Source organism: Coturnix japonica, chromosome 1 (assembly GCF_054131305.1).
Source record: "Coturnix japonica strain WE chromosome 1, WE-NBRP24, whole genome shotgun sequence".
In the NCBI taxonomy this organism is placed as follows: Eukaryota; Metazoa; Chordata; class Aves; order Galliformes; family Phasianidae; genus Coturnix; species Coturnix japonica.
In genome coordinates, this window is record NC_140663.1 from 2,357,294 (window position 1) to 2,376,407 (window position 19,114).

The 19,114-nt window shown below is 51.3% G+C and overlaps 5 protein-coding genes across 5 annotated transcripts; all 5 read right to left on the reverse strand.

Annotated features, from left to right (window-relative positions):
* Positions 1-2,590: 2,590 nt before the first annotated feature.
* Positions 2,591-4,052, reverse strand: LOC146762241 (uncharacterized). Its single transcript, XM_085536731.1, has 2 exons — positions 3,863-4,052; positions 2,591-3,776 (listed from the first exon to the last, which is right to left on the reverse strand). The coding sequence occupies exons 1-2, from the start codon at positions 4,050-4,052 to the stop codon at positions 3,145-3,147; spliced, it is 822 nt and encodes a 273-aa protein (XP_085392857.1). The 3' UTR covers positions 2,591-3,144.
* A 920-nt stretch (positions 4,053-4,972) lies between these two features.
* Positions 4,973-6,982, reverse strand: LOC146762242 (E3 ubiquitin-protein ligase PHF7-like). The gene is made up of 3 exons (XM_085536732.1): positions 5,547-6,982; positions 5,350-5,454; positions 4,973-5,101 (listed from the first exon to the last, which is right to left on the reverse strand). Exons 1-3 carry the CDS (start codon positions 5,631-5,633, stop codon positions 4,973-4,975), a joined length of 321 nt encoding a protein of 106 aa, XP_085392858.1. The 5' UTR covers positions 5,634-6,982.
* A 3,681-nt stretch (positions 6,983-10,663) lies between these two features.
* LOC146762243 (uncharacterized) lies at positions 10,664-12,125 on the reverse strand. Its single transcript, XM_085536733.1, has 2 exons — positions 11,936-12,125; positions 10,664-11,849 (listed from the first exon to the last, which is right to left on the reverse strand). Exons 1-2 carry the CDS (start codon positions 12,123-12,125, stop codon positions 11,218-11,220), a joined length of 822 nt encoding a protein of 273 aa, XP_085392859.1. The 3' UTR covers positions 10,664-11,217.
* A 920-nt stretch (positions 12,126-13,045) lies between these two features.
* Positions 13,046-14,437, reverse strand: LOC146762244 (E3 ubiquitin-protein ligase PHF7-like). Its single transcript, XM_085536734.1, has 3 exons — positions 13,620-14,437; positions 13,423-13,527; positions 13,046-13,174 (listed from the first exon to the last, which is right to left on the reverse strand). The coding sequence occupies exons 1-3, from the start codon at positions 13,704-13,706 to the stop codon at positions 13,046-13,048; spliced, it is 321 nt and encodes a 106-aa protein (XP_085392860.1). The 5' UTR covers positions 13,707-14,437.
* A 168-nt stretch (positions 14,438-14,605) lies between these two features.
* On the reverse strand, positions 14,606-18,240 carry LOC146762245 (uncharacterized). The gene is made up of 2 exons (XM_085536746.1): positions 18,006-18,240; positions 14,606-16,747 (listed from the first exon to the last, which is right to left on the reverse strand). Exons 1-2 carry the CDS (start codon positions 18,195-18,197, stop codon positions 16,637-16,639), a joined length of 303 nt encoding a protein of 100 aa, XP_085392872.1. The 5' UTR covers positions 18,198-18,240; the 3' UTR covers positions 14,606-16,636.
* Between the last annotated feature and the right edge of the window lie 874 nt (positions 18,241-19,114).

A 19,114-nucleotide genomic window follows, 5' to 3' on the forward strand; every position in this document is an offset into this window, starting at 1 on the left:
GATGTTCATGAACTGTGAGCTGCCCAAGCATATTCCTTCTAGCGGGGCTTGAGCTTTCGTGGCTATAACTGAGTTCATCATTGAACTCTCTCTTCCTTTGGTACCTTTCTTACTGCAGTGACATTTTTTCTCTCTTTATTGTCTCTCCAGAGAGAAAACCTGACTGCTCCCATTTCCCAAACTCTTGTCATTCCTCTTTATTCCTTTATTTTTAAGTTAGGGTTTAATTTTTTTAATTAAGCTGAGTGTTTGAGTGTACAGATGCTTTTACTAGACAACTGTAGGGAAGTTCCACTGTAGTTGAGCAATTCCAAGGCTTTGAGAAACAATGAAGTAAGCCCCTGAAGTCCAAACCGCAGTGATGAGTTGAGCCAGAGATGAAATGCAGGCTGGCATCACATTGGTGGAATGAGGAGCGTTTGTCTGTGGGTTTGTCCAGCTCAGAAGAAACATTTATCTACATGCATCAAAGCTACAAGTGTTTTGCAGTCAGCGGAGGTAAACTGGCCTACAGTTCCCTTTAAGCTCACATCTAAACTCCATCAGGAATTCTGTGTTGGGTGAGATGAAGATCCCGCCTGGCAGAGGATCCGTGACCACCTGAAAAGACAGGGGGTTAGTAGAACGTGTGCAGGCAGAGCACATTGAGCTCTTCTGTTTGCTCTGTAAGGCAGTTTGCCCTGTAAACTGTAGGTGAAAGGAAAGGTTTAAAGGGTTTGGCAAAAGACAGTACAGCAGGTACTGCTGTGGCTGTTCTAGTGGACTGCTTGTATGTTTTTACAACATTTCTATGTTTCTTAATTTACTACACACATTTTTCTAAGTTTGTTCCTTTGGAAATGACAATCTCCTCCACGTAGATCCCAGTTCCCTGAGCCCACAGTAGTTCCCAAAATAAGGAATGCTGATCTTAATTTTAACTTGAGAAAGTCCTTACACGTTTGGCACAAAAGTTGGCCTGATTCCCAGCCTCAGGGGTCAGAGTGGCTTCTCCCTGCCACCCTCTGTGGCATCATGGTCACCTCACCACACTGGTGGTAGGGGATGTGGGTGTGGGCCTTCATCTCCCAAGCAAGAGAATTGTAGCTCCACAGCTTCTCTGGGCAACCTGTTCCCGTACATCACTGCCCTCTGAATAAAGATGTTCTTCCCAACATCCAATCTTTATATATCTCTCCTTTCTTTGTTCAGAATTAGGCATCACGTTCAAGCACAGCTACTTCCCTCAGATACTCTCCACCTTTCCACTTTCCTGAACTTCTCCAAGTGGATACTTTTACTTCATGGCAGAGAAAGAATCACTTCCGTAGCATTAAAGCAGACGTCCCTTCTCCGCTGGCTTTGTCATTGTCCTCTTCCCTTCAAGGGGATCCCACATACCTGCCTTCACTGTACACGAATGGACCAAGGGCTCCATTCTCCCATAAACAGAGCAGCCATGGGGCACAGTGCTCGCCCTTATGATGGCTGAAGTCTTTTCAAAAATCTCTCAGCTCACTCGTGGACAGCAGTTGAACAGTTATTGTCAGCTCTGAGAGTTCTGCCTCATTCACATTCCGTTCTTAGAATCACAGTATAAGTGACCACGAATCTTTAAGGAGGGTTGGAGAAGACCTCTTAAACCAACTAGTCCAAATGACCACCTGTCACCAATATTGCCCACAAAACCATGTCCCTATGTTCTTGTTCACTACTGAACACTCCCTGCCACCCTCCAATTTGTGAGGAGACTGCAGGCCCCCACCTCTCCCTGAACTATTTCCCACACACATCTTGTGATGGCTCGGCTTCGTTCTCATCTCTTCTTAAAAGTTGATTTCCTTTCTAAACTCTGCGACTTTTTCAGCTGTTGACTCACCTTGTTTCCACGGGTGTCTGACAGTGGCACAGATGGGCTCTCAGGACGAAGCACAAGTCCTCTCACAGGGACTGGAGCAGCTGCAGGGCCTGTCACAGGGGCTGCAGCAACCAGAGGGCCTGTCTCAACCACAGGGCCCGTCACAACGGCAGGGCCTGTCACCAGGACTGAAGCAGCTTCAGGCTCCGTCATGACAGTTGGAGCAACTGCCGCCTCCACTGGAGGCTTGGAGCGGTTGCAGGGCCTGCTGAGTTGTCATCAGCTCCAAAGATCTCCAGGGATGGAGCATCCACAACCTCTCTGAGCAGCCCATTCCAGCACCTCAGCACTGTCTGCAAAGAACTTCCTCCTGGCCTCCACCCTGACTAAATCTTCCCTACCCCAGCTTAGAAACATAGTTGCATTGACCCGTCTGACCACTACACAGCCTGCCCACATTCAGGAGGAGAGCCCAAGCTCTGACACATCTGGAAGCAGCCCCAGACCTGAACACAGTGACATGCCAAGGCTGGAAACAAGCCCAGAAATGGGCTGTCCTTGCCAGTGCGGCCTGGGCTCTTGAGGAATGTGGGTTGTGTGCCCCACCGGGGATGTGGCCTGAACCCAGCTCAGCCTGGGCTAGGCCAGGAGAAGTGAGGTCTGGGATGGTAGTTGGGAGGAGAAAAACCTCTTGTCAAGGTCCCTACCTCTGCCCATCTCAGCAAGAGCAGGGAAGGATGAAGCCAACAAATGTTTTTGGGTGGGAACTCTGATCTTTATTGTGATGGAATTTTGGGACCAGAGTAAGGAGGGGGAACATTATAAGGGTATAACAGTATGCGAGGGTGAATAGTATTAGGACAAAGAGGGATGTTTTTAAACTAAGAGTAGGGAGTTTGGGGCTGGATATTAGGGGAAATTTTTTCTCAGAATTGTTAGTGACACAGTCTGGAGCATGTTGCTGAAGGATGCTGTATGTGCACCAGCCCTGGAGGCATGGAAATCCAGGCTGGATGTATCTCTGGGCAGTGTGGTGTAGTAGTTGTTGACCCTGCACACAGCAGGGGGGTTGATCCAGATGAATGTGGTAGTTGTTTTTGACCCAGGCCACTGTATGTAAAGCAGTCGGCTGCTCCTACGCGGACTCGGTGGCTGTCTGTGGGGACTTTCATGTTGTTCCTGGGAGCAGCTTCATTGTCCGGAAGGAATCCACTGTTGGGCCCAGCTTCTGCTGTTTCTTTGTTGCCAGCTGTGGGAATTGTGGGCCCAATGTCTCTGATGTGGAGGACTTTCATGCGGGCTCACCCTCAACGCCTGGACCGTCCCCTGCGTCCAGGCGCTCTGGAAGACCTGCTGGATCTTGATCTTGCAGATCTTGTTGATCTGCGGGTGCTGCTCCGCTCCCTTGAGGCTGGCGTTCGCCTGCTGGCATGGCGTCTTCTTGGCTGGCTCCGGGATTGCGAGGCCCGACTTTGCAGCGGGGAGCGGCTTCGTGTGCCGCTTCTTCCTCGCTGCCTGGGACGTCTTCTGCGTGCAGCTGATGGAGACGCCCTGCAGGTTCTGGATGCCCTCCGCCTGGTGGATCTGCGCGAACCACTTTGAGACCTCTGGGCTGCTCTTGGTCTGCGCCCACGACGTCCACGCAGCTGCTCCGAGGTAGCCCCATCCTCAGATGGACGTGGGCTGCTTGTCTCCTGCTCGGTCTCAGGCAGGCTGTTGTGCTCAGGCAGCTGGGAAATCTGTGATGTCCCCAGTGCTGCCTGGCTGGAAGGCATCGTGCCGATATTCTCAGGCTCCACGAAGATGATGAATGGCTCCGGAGCACTCTGAGCGGCAGCGCTGGGACTGTCGTTCTCAGTGTCAGAACTGGAAGCTGTAAGAGGAGGCAGGAAGGTTATGAGGATGAAGCTGAAGCTCCGCCGTGAGATCTGCCAGACCTCTTTGGGCAGACAGTCTCAAGCAAAGCTGCCCTGAGCACTTGCTGCCAGGCCTTGCCTGGCTACGGTACGGTTGATTGCCTCTTACCAGTTCCCAGGCCAGCACAGCTGTTGCACTCCCACGTGGCTGTTGTGTTACTCAAATGGGAGCAATGACGGTGGGTGCCCTCAGCAGCACAGGAGCAGCACAGGATCAGCTGCCAGGGTCTGGGGAAGCAAAGGGGTTGTGGCTGTGAGTAGCAAGTAAGCCAAGGCAGGGAGTGTCCAGCACAGCACATCTCTGGTGCTCAGTCCTTGCTACCCCAGCCTGTGGTCAGGCTGAGAACTCCCGCAGAGCCCCAGAGATCTGCTGCGGTAACTCACCCTGTTCTCTCTGCCTGCTCTCTGCCTCCAGGGTAAAGGCACTCGCTGGCATCGCAGCGGCTGTGCCTCTGTTGAAGTGATGCATATGCATCATTCTGCTCCCATTCTGGCAATCTACAAGAGAAGGGAGGGGAAGTGATGAGGCCCCAGTGTCTCCAGCATAAGATCCAAGGTCTTCCCATGTCGTTCGCCCCAACTCCGTTCCCAGCCTCTCCATGAAGGTGGGAGACACGCTCATGATCCAGCCAAGGCCCAGGCCTGCCAAGACAGCCCCTGGGCAGGCCCAGCGCAACAGCCTTTATGTCAGAATAAGTGGGCAGAAGGGCACCAACCTGTTTGGGATGCAGATCCCCAGCAGGGCCATTTCTACAAAGAAATTATGTAAACTCCGACAGCCAGGGCACTGGAAACAGTAAGAACCAGCACTCCAGGCCAGTTGCTGCAGAAGAAGCAGAAGCAGTGTGAGTGTGAGCAGTGCCTGGTGCTGCTGAGCACCAAGTGTGCCTGCAGGGTGAGGGGAGGGCTCCTACCTGGATGCAACCCCGGTGGAACCAGGTGTGTCTGCACGCTGGACACACCATGGTGTGGTAGGACACAGTGTCCCCCACAGGCTCCATGCACATGATGCAGTTGGTGCCTTCAGGTGGAGCTTCCTGAGCTTCCTGGCGAGGACGGTGCTCCGAACAGAAGGACCTGGGGGAAGATGGAAGCGATGGGCAGCGTGAGACGTGCTGCAAGAAGGGCAAAGTAGCAGGAAGGAGCTCCAGGCCCTGGCTCAGGCTGCCGGGAGGTGTAACTGCAGGTTCCTCTCTGTCTTGGCTGCTGCTGACAGCACTTACCTGCGTTGCCCAAAGAACTGGGTGATGCATTCCCCATCCTGGGCACAGGGCAGGTGGAAGCTGCGCTCACAGCCTCTCTCTGTGCATGCGATGGTAGCACCCCTCTCTCCACAAACACAGCATTGCTGGAATGAGCAGAACAACCCTGTCAGCAGAACGCTCTGGGCTTCTGTGGCTGGCCGCACATCTCTGGGCAGGGCCCAGGACGTGGACACTGCTGGGTCATGTTCTACAAAGATGCCTGGTGGACAGGACTCATCCCCTAACTTTGTCCAGGAGGCAGTGAAAGGCTGCGATGGCTTTCTTTGGCTCCAGACTAAGCTGGTGTCAGCCTCTCCTGGCAGAAATCGGCCTGCTCTGTACGAGTCCTCACCTTCCTGGTTGCCTCTTTGGCTGCACGTGTGATGGCAGCAAGAGGGAAGCGGCCCTCACTTCCCGACGGTGTCCCTCTTGCTTCATTAACGGTGCTGGCAAGTGCCTGTAGGAGGGAAAAGAACAAGGTCTCCTTAGGATAGGAAGGAAAGGAGCACCCCTAGCAGTGATCAGGAAGGAGCCCATGGGAGAACTCACCAAGCACAACCGATGGACGTGAATCCCACTGTGATGAATCATGTGCCCGCAGATGTTCGGGTCAACATCTGCCCGGCCACACAGCATGCACACTGCAGAGGAGAGAGCAAATGTGAGTAACGGTGAGCAGCTTGCACAGCCAGGTGTCCCTGAGGGCTGTCCCCAGAGTCCTGCTCTGTGCCTGCTGTGCTGGCTGAAGGCGGTGGAGGAGAAGGGGCCATGGCAGGCCCAACACTGTTAGTGGGCAGACACAGCCCAAGCTGGGCCCACCTGCCATGAAGCTGAGGGGTCGTGCCTTGCAGCTGTTGGGGAGTCCCTGCCTGTCCCTTCTTAGCCTTTCAGCCACAGACAGATACCCAGCAACCCTTTTGCCCGGTACATTTGCTCAGGGATGCTGTGTTCTCACCTGGCTCCTCCGAGCTGGAGGCCTTCCTCTTCCTATTGGACATAATGTGCGCTAACAGCGAGTACTGCAAGAGTCACTGCTCTCTCTACGCCTCACCAAACCGCACTGATGCTCAGGCTGAGCCCGGCAGCCTTAGCTTTGCTCCCAGCATCATGTCACAATGGCCACTCCCTGACACCCACTGTGACATCACGGTCACCGCCTCACAGTGGGTGTGGGCGCAGGCCCTCAGGCAAGAGGGTGGCAGCCCTTCCAGGCAGCACAGATTGAGGACCCGGTGCTGCCTTGCAGCAGAGAGGAAGCATGGCCTCCCTCAACCTGCTGGTACTGCTCCTCGTGGCAGATGCTGAAGTGCTGCTGTCCCTTTGGTCTCACGCTAGCTCTTCTGATCGGAATCTGTTAGTCTAGTTTATGTTTCTTCATGGTCTAGTAAAGATTGCTAGATAACAGCATATTGATGTCTAGTGTGTGTGGTGAGTGACTTTTTGCATTGTCTGACAGGGATAGGACATGGTTTAATCTAGTTTTAATGTGGAGAAGTAGTTTAGACTAAATCTTAGAGCTGGTTCTTTACCCTGAGATTGGGGAGACACTGGCACAGGCTGCCCAGAGCAGCTGTGGATGCCCCATCTTTGTTGGTTTTCAAGGCCATGCTGGATGGAGCTCTATTCTAACCTTCTGTAGTGGAATCTCTGACCACGGCAGTGGGTTGCAATTAGTTCAGCTTGTCAGGACCCTTCCAACCCAAGCATTCTGTGATGCTTTGGTAACAAACTGCTGCTGTATTGTTGGCACCACCTTAGTGTCATATCATCACTGTTTGTATAATACTGTCTCGCTCCAATTTATAGGAGAGAGAGGAGGATCTTTTAATATATGTGTACCCGATGGAGAGATGAAGGCACAACTGGTCAAATGTTAGCCTGACCATTTTGTTACAAATCCTAGTCGATTAGGGGAATGGGGATAGGAAGACAGGTGTCAGAAAAGATAGGAAATAAAAGCAAGAAGCCTTTGTAGGAAGCAAGACAGAGGTGGTCAGCACCACACATCCAGTGTTGTCTGTAGTTCAGTCGTTGATCTTCATTTGTTATGGGTTATCAGATATTGTTGTTCGGTCGATGACCAAGACGACAATGACCCTTTCCAATGGCAGTACAAACTTATAAATTGGTATTTCCAAAGAGGTCGAGTCAGCTCCTTTTGGAATGACAACTTCTGGCTTTTGGATCTCAGCAGGAACTCCTTTTGTTTCCATCTTCTTGGCCTTGGCAGCCGATAAGAGGGAGCACGGAGGCACCAGCGTGTATCTTGCCCTCACATAATACACTGGTATCATCCCCCAGTCTCCCTTAGCAAGCTGGAGTTCTTCGGGCACAGGCCAGATCTTCTGCCAGAAAACAGCCCTGCGCATTCTCTTCCAAAGGCAAACAGCTCCAAAGAAATGCTTTCAAATCTAATACTGTGATGCCGACTGCCACACGGCAACAGCCACCTCATCTCCTAGAGAAGTCAGGGTCTTACCGCATGAATTGCCTCAGTGACTAAGCTCGGAGCCAAAAAATAATAAGGGTTCAGACTAACGTGCACATGCCTCCGTTCTTCTTCTGTATTGTAGGCAGCAGGGAAAGTGTTATTGATACGCATTATGCCTTGTCTACAAAGTGTCAGGGTTTGATGGTTTTTGGTTATCGTATTCCACATCATAACATCCCACAGTGCACTGTTAAACTGCTAATGCTCCAGTTGCATGGAATGTGGATGGTTCCGGGTGCCTGGTTCTCCAAAAAGAGGAAGAGCTACATACTACATACCCCAGAAGATTTTGTGTTATTTGTGTTTCCGTTTTCCACTCAGGGGGAAAGATAAATACCATCCACAAAACAGTTTCCCTCCCCTTCTGGATCTCAGCAGCCATTTATTTTGTAGTCATTGCTCTACACTTTCCCTCTTCTTTCCCTTTCCTGGAGCGTGGGTCTGTGGGTCCCCCCAGTCTGCTAGACACAGAATCGGAGCAAACCAGCATGTAAACCGCTGACAAAAAAGTAAATGTCCTTGAAACTCAATATGTGAGTCAATAAGAAACTTAGTTGAAGCAACAGAAAGAGAACCCCAAAACTTGATGTTCATGAACTGTGAGCTGCCCAAGCATATTCCTTCTAGCGGGGCTTGAGCTTTCGTGGCTATAACTGAGTTCATCATTGAACTCTCTCTTCCTTTGGTACCTTTCTTACTGCAGTGACATTTTTTCTCTCTTTATTGTCTCTCCAGAGAGAAAACCTGACTGCTCCCATTTCCCAAACTCTTGTCATTCCTCTTTATTCCTTTATTTTTAAGTTAGGGTTTAATTTTTTTAATTAAGCTGAGTGTTTGAGTGTACAGATGCTTTTACTAGACAACTGTAGGGAAGTTCCACTGTAGTTGAGCAATTCCAAGGCTTTGAGAAACAATGAAGTAAGCCCCTGAAGTCCAAACCGCAGTGATGAGTTGAGCCAGAGATGAAATGCAGGCTGGCATCACATTGGTGGAATGAGGAGCGTTTGTCTGTGGGTTTGTCCAGCTCAGAAGAAACATTTATCTACATGCATCAAAGCTACAAGTGTTTTGCAGTCAGCGGAGGTAAACTGGCCTACAGTTCCCTTTAAGCTCACATCTAAACTCCATCAGGAATTCTGTGTTGGGTGAGATGAAGATCCCGCCTGGCAGAGGATCCGTGACCACCTGAAAAGACAGGGGGTTAGTAGAACGTGTGCAGGCAGAGCACATTGAGCTCTTCTGTTTGCTCTGTAAGGCAGTTTGCCCTGTAAACTGTAGGTGAAAGGAAAGGTTTAAAGGGTTTGGCAAAAGACAGTACAGCAGGTACTGCTGTGGCTGTTCTAGTGGACTGCTTGTATGTTTTTACAACATTTCTATGTTTCTTAATTTACTACACACATTTTTCTAAGTTTGTTCCTTTGGAAATGACAATCTCCTCCACGTAGATCCCAGTTCCCTGAGCCCACAGTAGTTCCCAAAATAAGGAATGCTGATCTTAATTTTAACTTGAGAAAGTCCTTACACGTTTGGCACAAAAGTTGGCCTGATTCCCAGCCTCAGGGGTCAGAGTGGCTTCTCCCTGCCACCCTCTGTGGCATCATGGTCACCTCACCACACTGGTGGTAGGGGATGTGGGTGTGGGCCTTCATCTCCCAAGCAAGAGAATTGTAGCTCCACAGCTTCTCTGGGCAACCTGTTCCCGTACATCACTGCCCTCTGAATAAAGATGTTCTTCCCAACATCCAATCTTTATATATCTCTCCTTTCTTTGTTCAGAATTAGGCATCACGTTCAAGCACAGCTACTTCCCTCAGATACTCTCCACCTTTCCACTTTCCTGAACTTCTCCAAGTGGATACTTTTACTTCATGGCAGAGAAAGAATCACTTCCGTAGCATTAAAGCAGACGTCCCTTCTCCGCTGGCTTTGTCATTGTCCTCTTCCCTTCAAGGGGATCCCACATACCTGCCTTCACTGTACACGAATGGACCAAGGGCTCCATTCTCCCATAAACAGAGCAGCCATGGGGCACAGTGCTCGCCCTTATGATGGCTGAAGTCTTTTCAAAAATCTCTCAGCTCACTCGTGGACAGCAGTTGAACAGTTATTGTCAGCTCTGAGAGTTCTGCCTCATTCACATTCCGTTCTTAGAATCACAGTATAAGTGACCACGAATCTTTAAGGAGGGTTGGAGAAGACCTCTTAAACCAACTAGTCCAAATGACCACCTGTCACCAATATTGCCCACAAAACCATGTCCCTATGTTCTTGTTCACTACTGAACACTCCCTGCCACCCTCCAATTTGTGAGGAGACTGCAGGCCCCCACCTCTCCCTGAACTATTTCCCACACACATCTTGTGATGGCTCGGCTTCGTTCTCATCTCTTCTTAAAAGTTGATTTCCTTTCTAAACTCTGCGACTTTTTCAGCTGTTGACTCACCTTGTTTCCACGGGTGTCTGACAGTGGCACAGATGGGCTCTCAGGACGAAGCACAAGTCCTCTCACAGGGACTGGAGCAGCTGCAGGGCCTGTCACAGGGGCTGCAGCAACCAGAGGGCCTGTCTCAACCACAGGGCCCGTCACAACGGCAGGGCCTGTCACCAGGACTGAAGCAGCTTCAGGCTCCGTCATGACAGTTGGAGCAACTGCCGCCTCCACTGGAGGCTTGGAGCGGTTGCAGGGCCTGCTGAGTTGTCATCAGCTCCAAAGATCTCCAGGGATGGAGCATCCACAACCTCTCTGAGCAGCCCATTCCAGCACCTCAGCACTGTCTGCAAAGAACTTCCTCCTGGCCTCCACCCTGACTAAATCTTCCCTACCCCAGCTTAGAAACATAGTTGCATTGACCCGTCTGACCACTACACAGCCTGCCCACATTCAGGAGGAGAGCCCAAGCTCTGACACATCTGGAAGCAGCCCCAGACCTGAACACAGTGACATGCCAAGGCTGGAAACAAGCCCAGAAATGGGCTGTCCTTGCCAGTGCGGCCTGGGCTCTTGAGGAATGTGGGTTGTGTGCCCCACCGGGGATGTGGCCTGAACCCAGCTCAGCCTGGGCTAGGCCAGGAAAAGTGAGGTCTGGGATGGTAGTTGGGAGGAGAAAAACCTCTTGTCAAGGTCCCTACCTCTGCCCATCTCAGCAAGAGCAGGGAAGGATGAAGCCAACAAATGTTTTTGGGTGGGAACTCTGATCTTTATTGTGATGGAATTTTGGGACCAGAGTAAGGAGGGGGAACATTATAAGGGTATAACAGTATGCGAGGGTGAATAGTATTAGGACAAAGAGGGATGTTTTTAAACTAAGAGTAGGGAGTTTGGGGCTGGATATTAGGGGAAATTTTTTCTCAGAATTGTTAGTGACACAGTCTGGAGCATGTTGCTGAAGGATGCTGTATGTGCACCAGCCCTGGAGGCATGGAAATCCAGGCTGGATGTATCTCTGGGCAGTGTGGTGTAGTAGTTGTTGACCCTGCACACAGCAGGGGGGTTGATCCAGATGAATGTGGTAGTTGTTTTTGACCCAGGCCACTGTATGTAAAGCAGTCGGCTGCTCCTACGCGGACTCGGTGGCTGTCTGTGGGGACTTTCATGTTGTTCCTGGGAGCAGCTTCATTGTCCGGAAGGAATCCACTGTTGGGCCCAGCTTCTGCTGTTTCTTTGTTGCCAGCTGTGGGAATTGTGGGCCCAATGTCTCTGATGTGGAGGACTTTCATGCGGGCTCACCCTCAACGCCTGGACCGTCCCCTGCGTCCAGGCGCTCTGGAAGACCTGCTGGATCTTGATCTTGCAGATCTTGTTGATCTGCGGGTGCTGCTCCGCTCCCTTGAGGCTGGCGTTCGCCTGCTGGCATGGCGTCTTCTTGGCTGGCTCCGGGATTGCGAGGCCCGACTTTGCAGCGGGGAGCGGCTTCGTGTGCCGCTTCTTCCTCGCTGCCTGGGACGTCTTCTGCGTGCAGCTGATGGAGACGCCCTGCAGGTTCTGGATGCCCTCCGCCTGGTGGATCTGCGCGAACCACTTTGAGACCTCTGGGCTGCTCTTGGTCTGCGCCCACGACGTCCACGCAGCTGCTCCGAGGTAGCCCCATCCTCAGATGGACGTGGGCTGCTTGTCTCCTGCTCGGTCTCAGGCAGGCTGTTGTGCTCAGGCAGCTGGGAAATCTGTGATGTCCCCAGTGCTGCCTGGCTGGAAGGCATCGTGCCGATATTCTCAGGCTCCACGAAGATGATGAATGGCTCCGGAGCACTCTGAGCGGCAGCGCTGGGACTGTCGTTCTCAGTGTCAGAACTGGAAGCTGTAAGAGGAGGCAGGAAGGTTATGAGGATGAAGCTGAAGCTCCGCCGTGAGATCTGCCAGACCTCTTTGGGCAGACAGTCTCAAGCAAAGCTGCCCTGAGCACTTGCTGCCAGGCCTTGCCTGGCTACGGTACGGTTGATTGCCTCTTACCAGTTCCCAGGCCAGCACAGCTGTTGCACTCCCACGTGGCTGTTGTGTTACTCAAATGGGAGCAATGACGGTGGGTGCCCTCAGCAGCACAGGAGCAGCACAGGATCAGCTGCCAGGGTCTGGGGAAGCAAAGGGGTTGTGGCTGTGAGTAGCAAGTAAGCCAAGGCAGGGAGTGTCCAGCACAGCACATCTCTGGTGCTCAGTCCTTGCTACCCCAGCCTGTGGTCAGGCTGAGAACTCCCGCAGAGCCCCAGAGATCTGCTGCGGTAACTCACCCTGTTCTCTCTGCCTGCTCTCTGCCTCCAGGGTAAAGGCACTCGCTGGCATCGCAGCGGCTGTGCCTCTGTTGAAGTGATGCATATGCATCATTCTGCTCCCATTCTGGCAATCTACAAGAGAAGGGAGGGGAAGTGATGAGGCCCCAGTGTCTCCAGCATAAGATCCAAGGTCTTCCCATGTCGTTCGCCCCAACTCCGTTCCCAGCCTCTCCATGAAGGTGGGAGACACGCTCATGATCCAGCCAAGGCCCAGGCCTGCCAAGACAGCCCCTGGGCAGGCCCAGCGCAACAGCCTTTATGTCAGAATAAGTGGGCAGAAGGGCACCAACCTGTTTGGGATGCAGATCCCCAGCAGGGCCATTTCTACAAAGAAATTATGTAAACTCCGACAGCCAGGGCACTGGAAACAGTAAGAACCAGCACTCCAGGCCAGTTGCTGCAGAAGAAGCAGAAGCAGTGTGAGTGTGAGCAGTGCCTGGTGCTGCTGAGCACCAAGTGTGCCTGCAGGGTGAGGGGAGGGCTCCTACCTGGATGCAACCCCGGTGGAACCAGGTGTGTCTGCACGCTGGACACACCATGGTGTGGTAGGACACAGTGTCCCCCACAGGCTCCATGCACATGATGCAGTTGGTGCCTTCAGGTGGAGCTTCCTGAGCTTCCTGGCGAGGACGGTGCTCCGAACAGAAGGACCTGGGGGAAGATGGAAGCGATGGGCAGCGTGAGACGTGCTGCAAGAAGGGCAAAGTAGCAGGAAGGAGCTCCAGGCCCTGGCTCAGGCTGCCGGGAGGTGTAACTGCAGGTTCCTCTCTGTCTTGGCTGCTGCTGACAGCACTTACCTGCGTTGCCCAAAGAACTGGGTGATGCATTCCCCATCCTGGGCACAGGGCAGGTGGAAGCTGCGCTCACAGCCTCTCTCTGTGCATGCGATGGTAGCACCCCTCTCTCCACAAACACAGCATTGCTGGAATGAGCAGAACAACCCTGTCAGCAGAACGCTCTGGGCTTCTGTGGCTGGCCGCACATCTCTGGGCAGGGCCCAGGACGTGGACACTGCTGGGTCATGTTCTACAAAGATGCCTGGTGGACAGGACTCATCCCCTAACTTTGTCCAGGAGGCAGTGAAAGGCTGCGATGGCTTTCTTTGGCTCCAGACTAAGCTGGTGTCAGCCTCTCCTGGCAGAAATCGGCCTGCTCTGTACGAGTCCTCACCTTCCTGGTTGCCTCTTTGGCTGCACGTGTGATGGCAGCAAGAGGGAAGCGGCCCTCACTTCCCGACGGTGTCCCTCTTGCTTCATTAACGGTGCTGGCAAGTGCCTGTAGGAGGGAAAAGAACAAGGTCTCCTTAGGATAGGAAGGAAAGGAGCACCCCTAGCAGTGATCAGGAAGGAGCCCATGGGAGAACTCACCAAGCACAACCGATGGACGTGAATCCCACTGTGATGAATCATGTGCCCGCAGATGTTCGGGTCAACATCTGCCCGGCCACACAGCATGCACACTGCAGAGGAGAGAGCAAATGTGAGTAACGGTGAGCAGCTTGCACAGCCAGGTGTCCCTGAGGGCTGTCCCCAGAGTCCTGCTCTGTGCCTGCTGTGCTGGCTGAAGGCGGTGGAGGAGAAGGGGCCATGGCAGGCCCAACACTGTTAGTGGGCAGACACAGCCCAAGCTGGGCCCACCTGCCATGAAGCTGAGGGGTCGTGCCTTGCAGCTGTTGGGGAGTCCCTGCCTGTCCCTTCTTAGCCTTTCAGCCACAGACAGATACCCAGCAACCCTTTTGCCCGGTACATTTGCTCAGGGATGCTGTGTTCTCACCTGGCTCCTCCGAGCTGGAGGCCTTCCTCTTCCTATTGGACATAATGTGCGCTAACAGCGAGTACTGCAAGAGTCACTGCTCTCTCTACGCCTCACCAAACCGCACTGATGCTCAGGCTGAGCCCGGCAGCCTTAGCTTTGCTCCCAGCATCATGTCACAATGGCCACTCCCTGACACCCACTGTGACATCACGGTCACCGCCTCACAGTGGGTGTGGGCGCAGGCCCTCAGGCAAGAGGGTGGCAGCCCTTCCAGGCAGCACAGATTGAGGACCCGGTGCTGCCTTGCAGCAGAGAGGAAGCATGGCCTCCCTCAACCTGCTGGCACTGCTCCTCGTGGCAGATGCTGAAGTGCTGCTGTCCCTTTGGTCTCACGCTAGCTCTTCTGATCGGAATCTGTTAGTCTAGTTTATGTTTCTTCATGGTATAGTAAAGATTGCTAGATAACAGCATATTGATGTCTAGTGTGTGTGGTGAGTGACTTTTTGCATTGGCTGACAGGGATAGGACATGGTTTAATCTAGTTTTAATGTGGAGAAGTAGTTTAGACTAAATCTTAGAGCTGGTTTTTTACCCTGAGATTGGGGAGACACTGGCACAGGCTGCCCAGAGCAGCTGTGGATGCCCCATCTTTGTTGGTTTTCAAGGCCATGCTGGATGGAGCTCTATTCTAACCTTCTGTAGTGGAATCTCTGACCACGGCAGTGGGTTGCAATTAGTTCAGCTTGTCAGGACCCTTCCAACCCAAGCATTCTGTGATGCTTTGGTAACAAACTGCTGCTGTATTGTTGGCACCACCTTAGTGTCATATCATCACTGTTTGTATAATACTGTCTCGCTCCAATTTATAGGAGAGAGAGGAGGATCTTTTAATATATGTGTACCCGATGGAGAGATGAAGGCACAACTGGTCAAATGTTAGCCTGACCATTTTGTTACAAATCCTAGTCGATTAGGGGAATGGGGATAGGAAGACAGGTGTCAGAAAAGATAGGAAATAAAAGCAAGAAGCCTTTGTAGGAAGCAAGACAGAGGTGGTCAGCACCACGCATCCAGTGTTGTCTGTAGTTCAGTCGTTGATCTTCATTTGTTATGGGTTATCAGATATTGTTGTTCGGTCGATGACCAAGACGACAATGACCCTTTCCAATGGCAGTACAAACTTATAAATTGGTATTTCCAAAGAGGTCGAGTCAGCTCCTTTTGGAATGACAACTTCTGGCTTTTGGATCTCAGCAGGAACTCCTTTTGTTTCCATCTTCTTGGCCTTGGCAGCCGATAAGAGGGAGCACGGAGGCACCAGCGTGTATCTTGCCCTCACATAATACAGTGGTATCATCCCCCAGTCTCCCTTAGCAAGCTGGAGTTCTTCGGGCACAGGCCAGATCTTCTGCCAGAAAACAGCCCTGCGCATTCTCTTCCAAAGGCAAACAGCTCCAAAGAAATGCTTTCAAATGTAATACTGTGATGCCGACTGCCACACGGCAACAGCCACCTCATCTCCTAGAGAAGTCAGGGTCTTACCACATGAATTGCCTCAGTGACTAAGCTCGGAGCCAAAAAATAATAAGGGTTCAGACTAACGTGCACATGCCTCCGTTCTTCTTCTGTATTGTAGGCAGCAGGGAAAGTGTTATTGATACGCATTATGCCTTGTCTACAAAGTGTCAGGGTTTGATGGTTTTTGGTTATCGTATTCCACATCATAACATCCCACAGTGCACTGTTAAACTGCTAATGCTCCAGTTGCATGGAATGTGGATGGTTCCGGGTGCCTGGTTCTCCAAAAAGAGGAAGAGCTACATACTACATACCCCAGAAGATTTTGTGTTATTTGTGTTTCCGTTTTCCACTCAGGGGGAAAAGATAAATACCATCCACAAAACAGTTTCCCTCCCCTTCTGGATCTCAGCAGCCATTTATTTTGTAGTCATTGCTCTACACTTTCCCTCTTCTTTCCCTTTCCTGGAGCGTGGGTCTGTGGGTCCCCCCAGTCTGCTAGACACAGAATCGGAGCAAACCAGCATGTAAACCGCTGACAAAAAAGTAAATGTCCTCGAAACTCAATATGTGAGTCAATAAGAAACTTAGTTGAAGCAACAGAAAGAGAACCCCAAAACTTGATGTTCATGAACTGTGAGCTGCCCAAGCATATTCCTTCTAGTGGGGCTTGAGCTTTCGTGGCTATAACTGAGTTCATCATTGAACTCTCTCTTCCTTTGGTACCTTTCTTACTGCAGTGACATTTTTTCTCTCTTTATTCTTTCTCCAGAGAGAAAACCTGACTGCTCCCATTTCCCAAACTCTTGTCATTCCTCTTTATTCCTTTATTTTTAAGTTAGGGTTTAATTTTTTTAATTAAGCTGAGTGTTTGAGTGTACAGATGCTTTTACTAGACAACTGTAGGGAAGTTCCACTGTAGTTGAGCAATTCCAAGGCTTTGAGAAACAATGAAGTAAGCCCCTGAAGTCCAAACCGCAGTGATGAGTTGAGCCAGAGATGAAATGCAGGCTGGCATCACATTGGTGGAATGAGGAGCGTTTGTCTGTGGGTTTGTCCAGCTCAGAAGAAACATTTATCTACATGCATCAAAGCTACAAGTGTTTTGCAGTCAGCGGAGGTAAACTGGCCTACAGTTCCCTTTAAGCTCACATCTAAACTCCATCAGGAATTCTGTGTTGGGTGAGATGAAGATCCCGCCTGGCAGAGGATCCGTGACCACCTGAAAAGACAGGGGGTTAGTAGAACGTGTGCAGGCAGAGCACATTGAGCTCTTCTGTTTGCTCTGTAAGGCAGTTTGCCCTGTAAACTGTAGGTGAAAGGAAAGGTTTAAAGGGTTTGGCAAAAGACAGTACAGCAGGTACTGCTGTGGCTGTTCTAGTGGACTGCTTGTATGTTTTTACAACATTTCTATGTTTCTTAATTTACTACACACATTTTTCTAAGTTTGTTCCTTTGGAAATGACAATCTCCTCCACGTAGATCCCAGTTCCCTGAGCCCACAGTAGTTCCCAAAATAAGGAATGCTGATCTTAATTTTAACTTGAGAAAGTCCTTACACGTTTGGCACAAAAGTTGGCCTGATTCCCAGCCTCAGGGGTCAGAGTGGCTTCTCCCTGCCACCCTCTGTGGCATCATGGTCACCTCACCACACTGGTCGTAGGGGATGTGGGTGTGGGCCTTCATCTCACAAGCAAGAGAATTGTAGCTCCACAGCTTCTCTGGGCAACCTGTTCCCGTACATCACTGCCCTCTGAATAAAGATGTTCTTCCCAACATCCAATCTTTATATATCTCTCCTTTCTTTGTTCAGAATTAGGCATCACGTTCAAGCACAGCTACTTCCCTCAGATACTCTCCACCTTTCCACTTTCCTGAACTTCTCCAAGTGGATACTTTTACTTCATGGCAGAGAAAGAATCACTTCCGTAGCATTAAAGCAGACGTCCCTTCTCCGCTGGCTTTGTCATTGTCCTCTTCCCTTCAAGGGGATCCCACATACCTGCCTTCACTGTACACGAATGGACCAAGGGCTCCATTCTCCCATAAACAGAGCAGCCATGGGGCACAGTGCTCGCCCTGATGATGGCTGAAGTCTTTTCAAAAATCTCTCAGCTCACTCGTGGACAGCAGTTGAACAGTTATTGTCAGCTCTGAGAGTTCTGCCTCATTCACATTCCGTTCTTAGAATCACAGTATAAGTGACCACGAATCTTTAAGGAGGGTTGGAGAAGACCTCTTAAACCAACTAGTCCAAATGACCACCTGTCACCAATATTGCCCACAAAACCATGTCCCTATGTTCTTGTTCACTACTGAACACTCCCTGCCACCCTCCAATTTGTGAGGAGACTGCAGGCCCCCGCCTCTCTCTGAACTATTTCCCACACACATCTTGTGATGGCTCGGCTTCGTTCTCATCTCTTCTTAAAAGTTGATTTCCTTTCTAAACTCTGCGACTTTTTCAGCTGTTGACTCACCTTGTTTCCACGGGTGTCTGACAGTGGCACAGATGGGCTCTCAGGACGAAGCACAAGTCCTCTCACAGGGACTGGAGCAGCTGCAGGGCCTGTCACAGGGGCTGCAGCAACCAGAGGGCCTGTCTCAACCACAGGGCCCGTCACAACGGCAGGGCCTGTCACCAGGACTGAAGCAGCTTCAGGCTCCGTCATGACAGTTGGAGCAACTGCCGCCTCCACTGGAGGCTTGGAGCGGTTGCAGGGCCTGCTGAGTTGTCATCAGCTCCAAAGATCTCCAGGGATGGAGCATCCACAACCTCTCTGAGCAGCCCATTCCAGCACCTCAGCACTGTCTGCAAAGAACTTCCTCCTGGCCTCCATCCTGACTAAATCTTCCCTACCCCAGCTTAGAAACATAGTTGCATTGACCCGTCTGACCACTACACAGCCTGCCCACATTCAGGAGGAGAGCCCAAGCTCTGACACATCTGGAAGCAGCCCCAGACCTGAACACAGTGACATGCCAAGGCTGGAAACAAGCCCAGAAATGGGCTGTCCTTGCCAGTGCGGCCTGGGCTCTTGAGGAATGTGGGTTGTGTGCCCTACCGGGGATGTGACCTGAACCCAGCTCAGCCTGGCCTAGGCCAGGAGAAGTGAGGTCTGGGATGGTAGTTGGGAGGAGAAAAACCTCTTGTCAAGGTCCCTACCTCTGCCCATCTCAGCAAGAGCAGGGAAGGATGAAGCCAACAAATGTTTTTGGGTGGGAACTCTGATCTTTATTGTGATGGAATTTTGGGACCAGAGTAAGGAGGGGGAACATTATAAGGGTATAACAGTATGCGAGGGTGAATAGTATTAGGACAAAGAGGGATGTTTTTAAACTAAGAGTAGGGAGTTTGGGGCTGGATATTAGGGGAAATTTTTTCTCAGAATTGTTAGTGACACAGTCTGGAGCATGTTGCTGAAGGATGCTATATGTGCACCAGCCCTGGAGGCATGGAAATCCAGGCTGGATGTATCTCTGGGCAGTGTGGTGTAGTAGTTGTTGACCCTGCACACAGCAGGGGGGTTGATCCAGATGAATGTGGTAGTTGTTTTTGACCCAGGCCACTGTATGTAAAGCAGTCGGC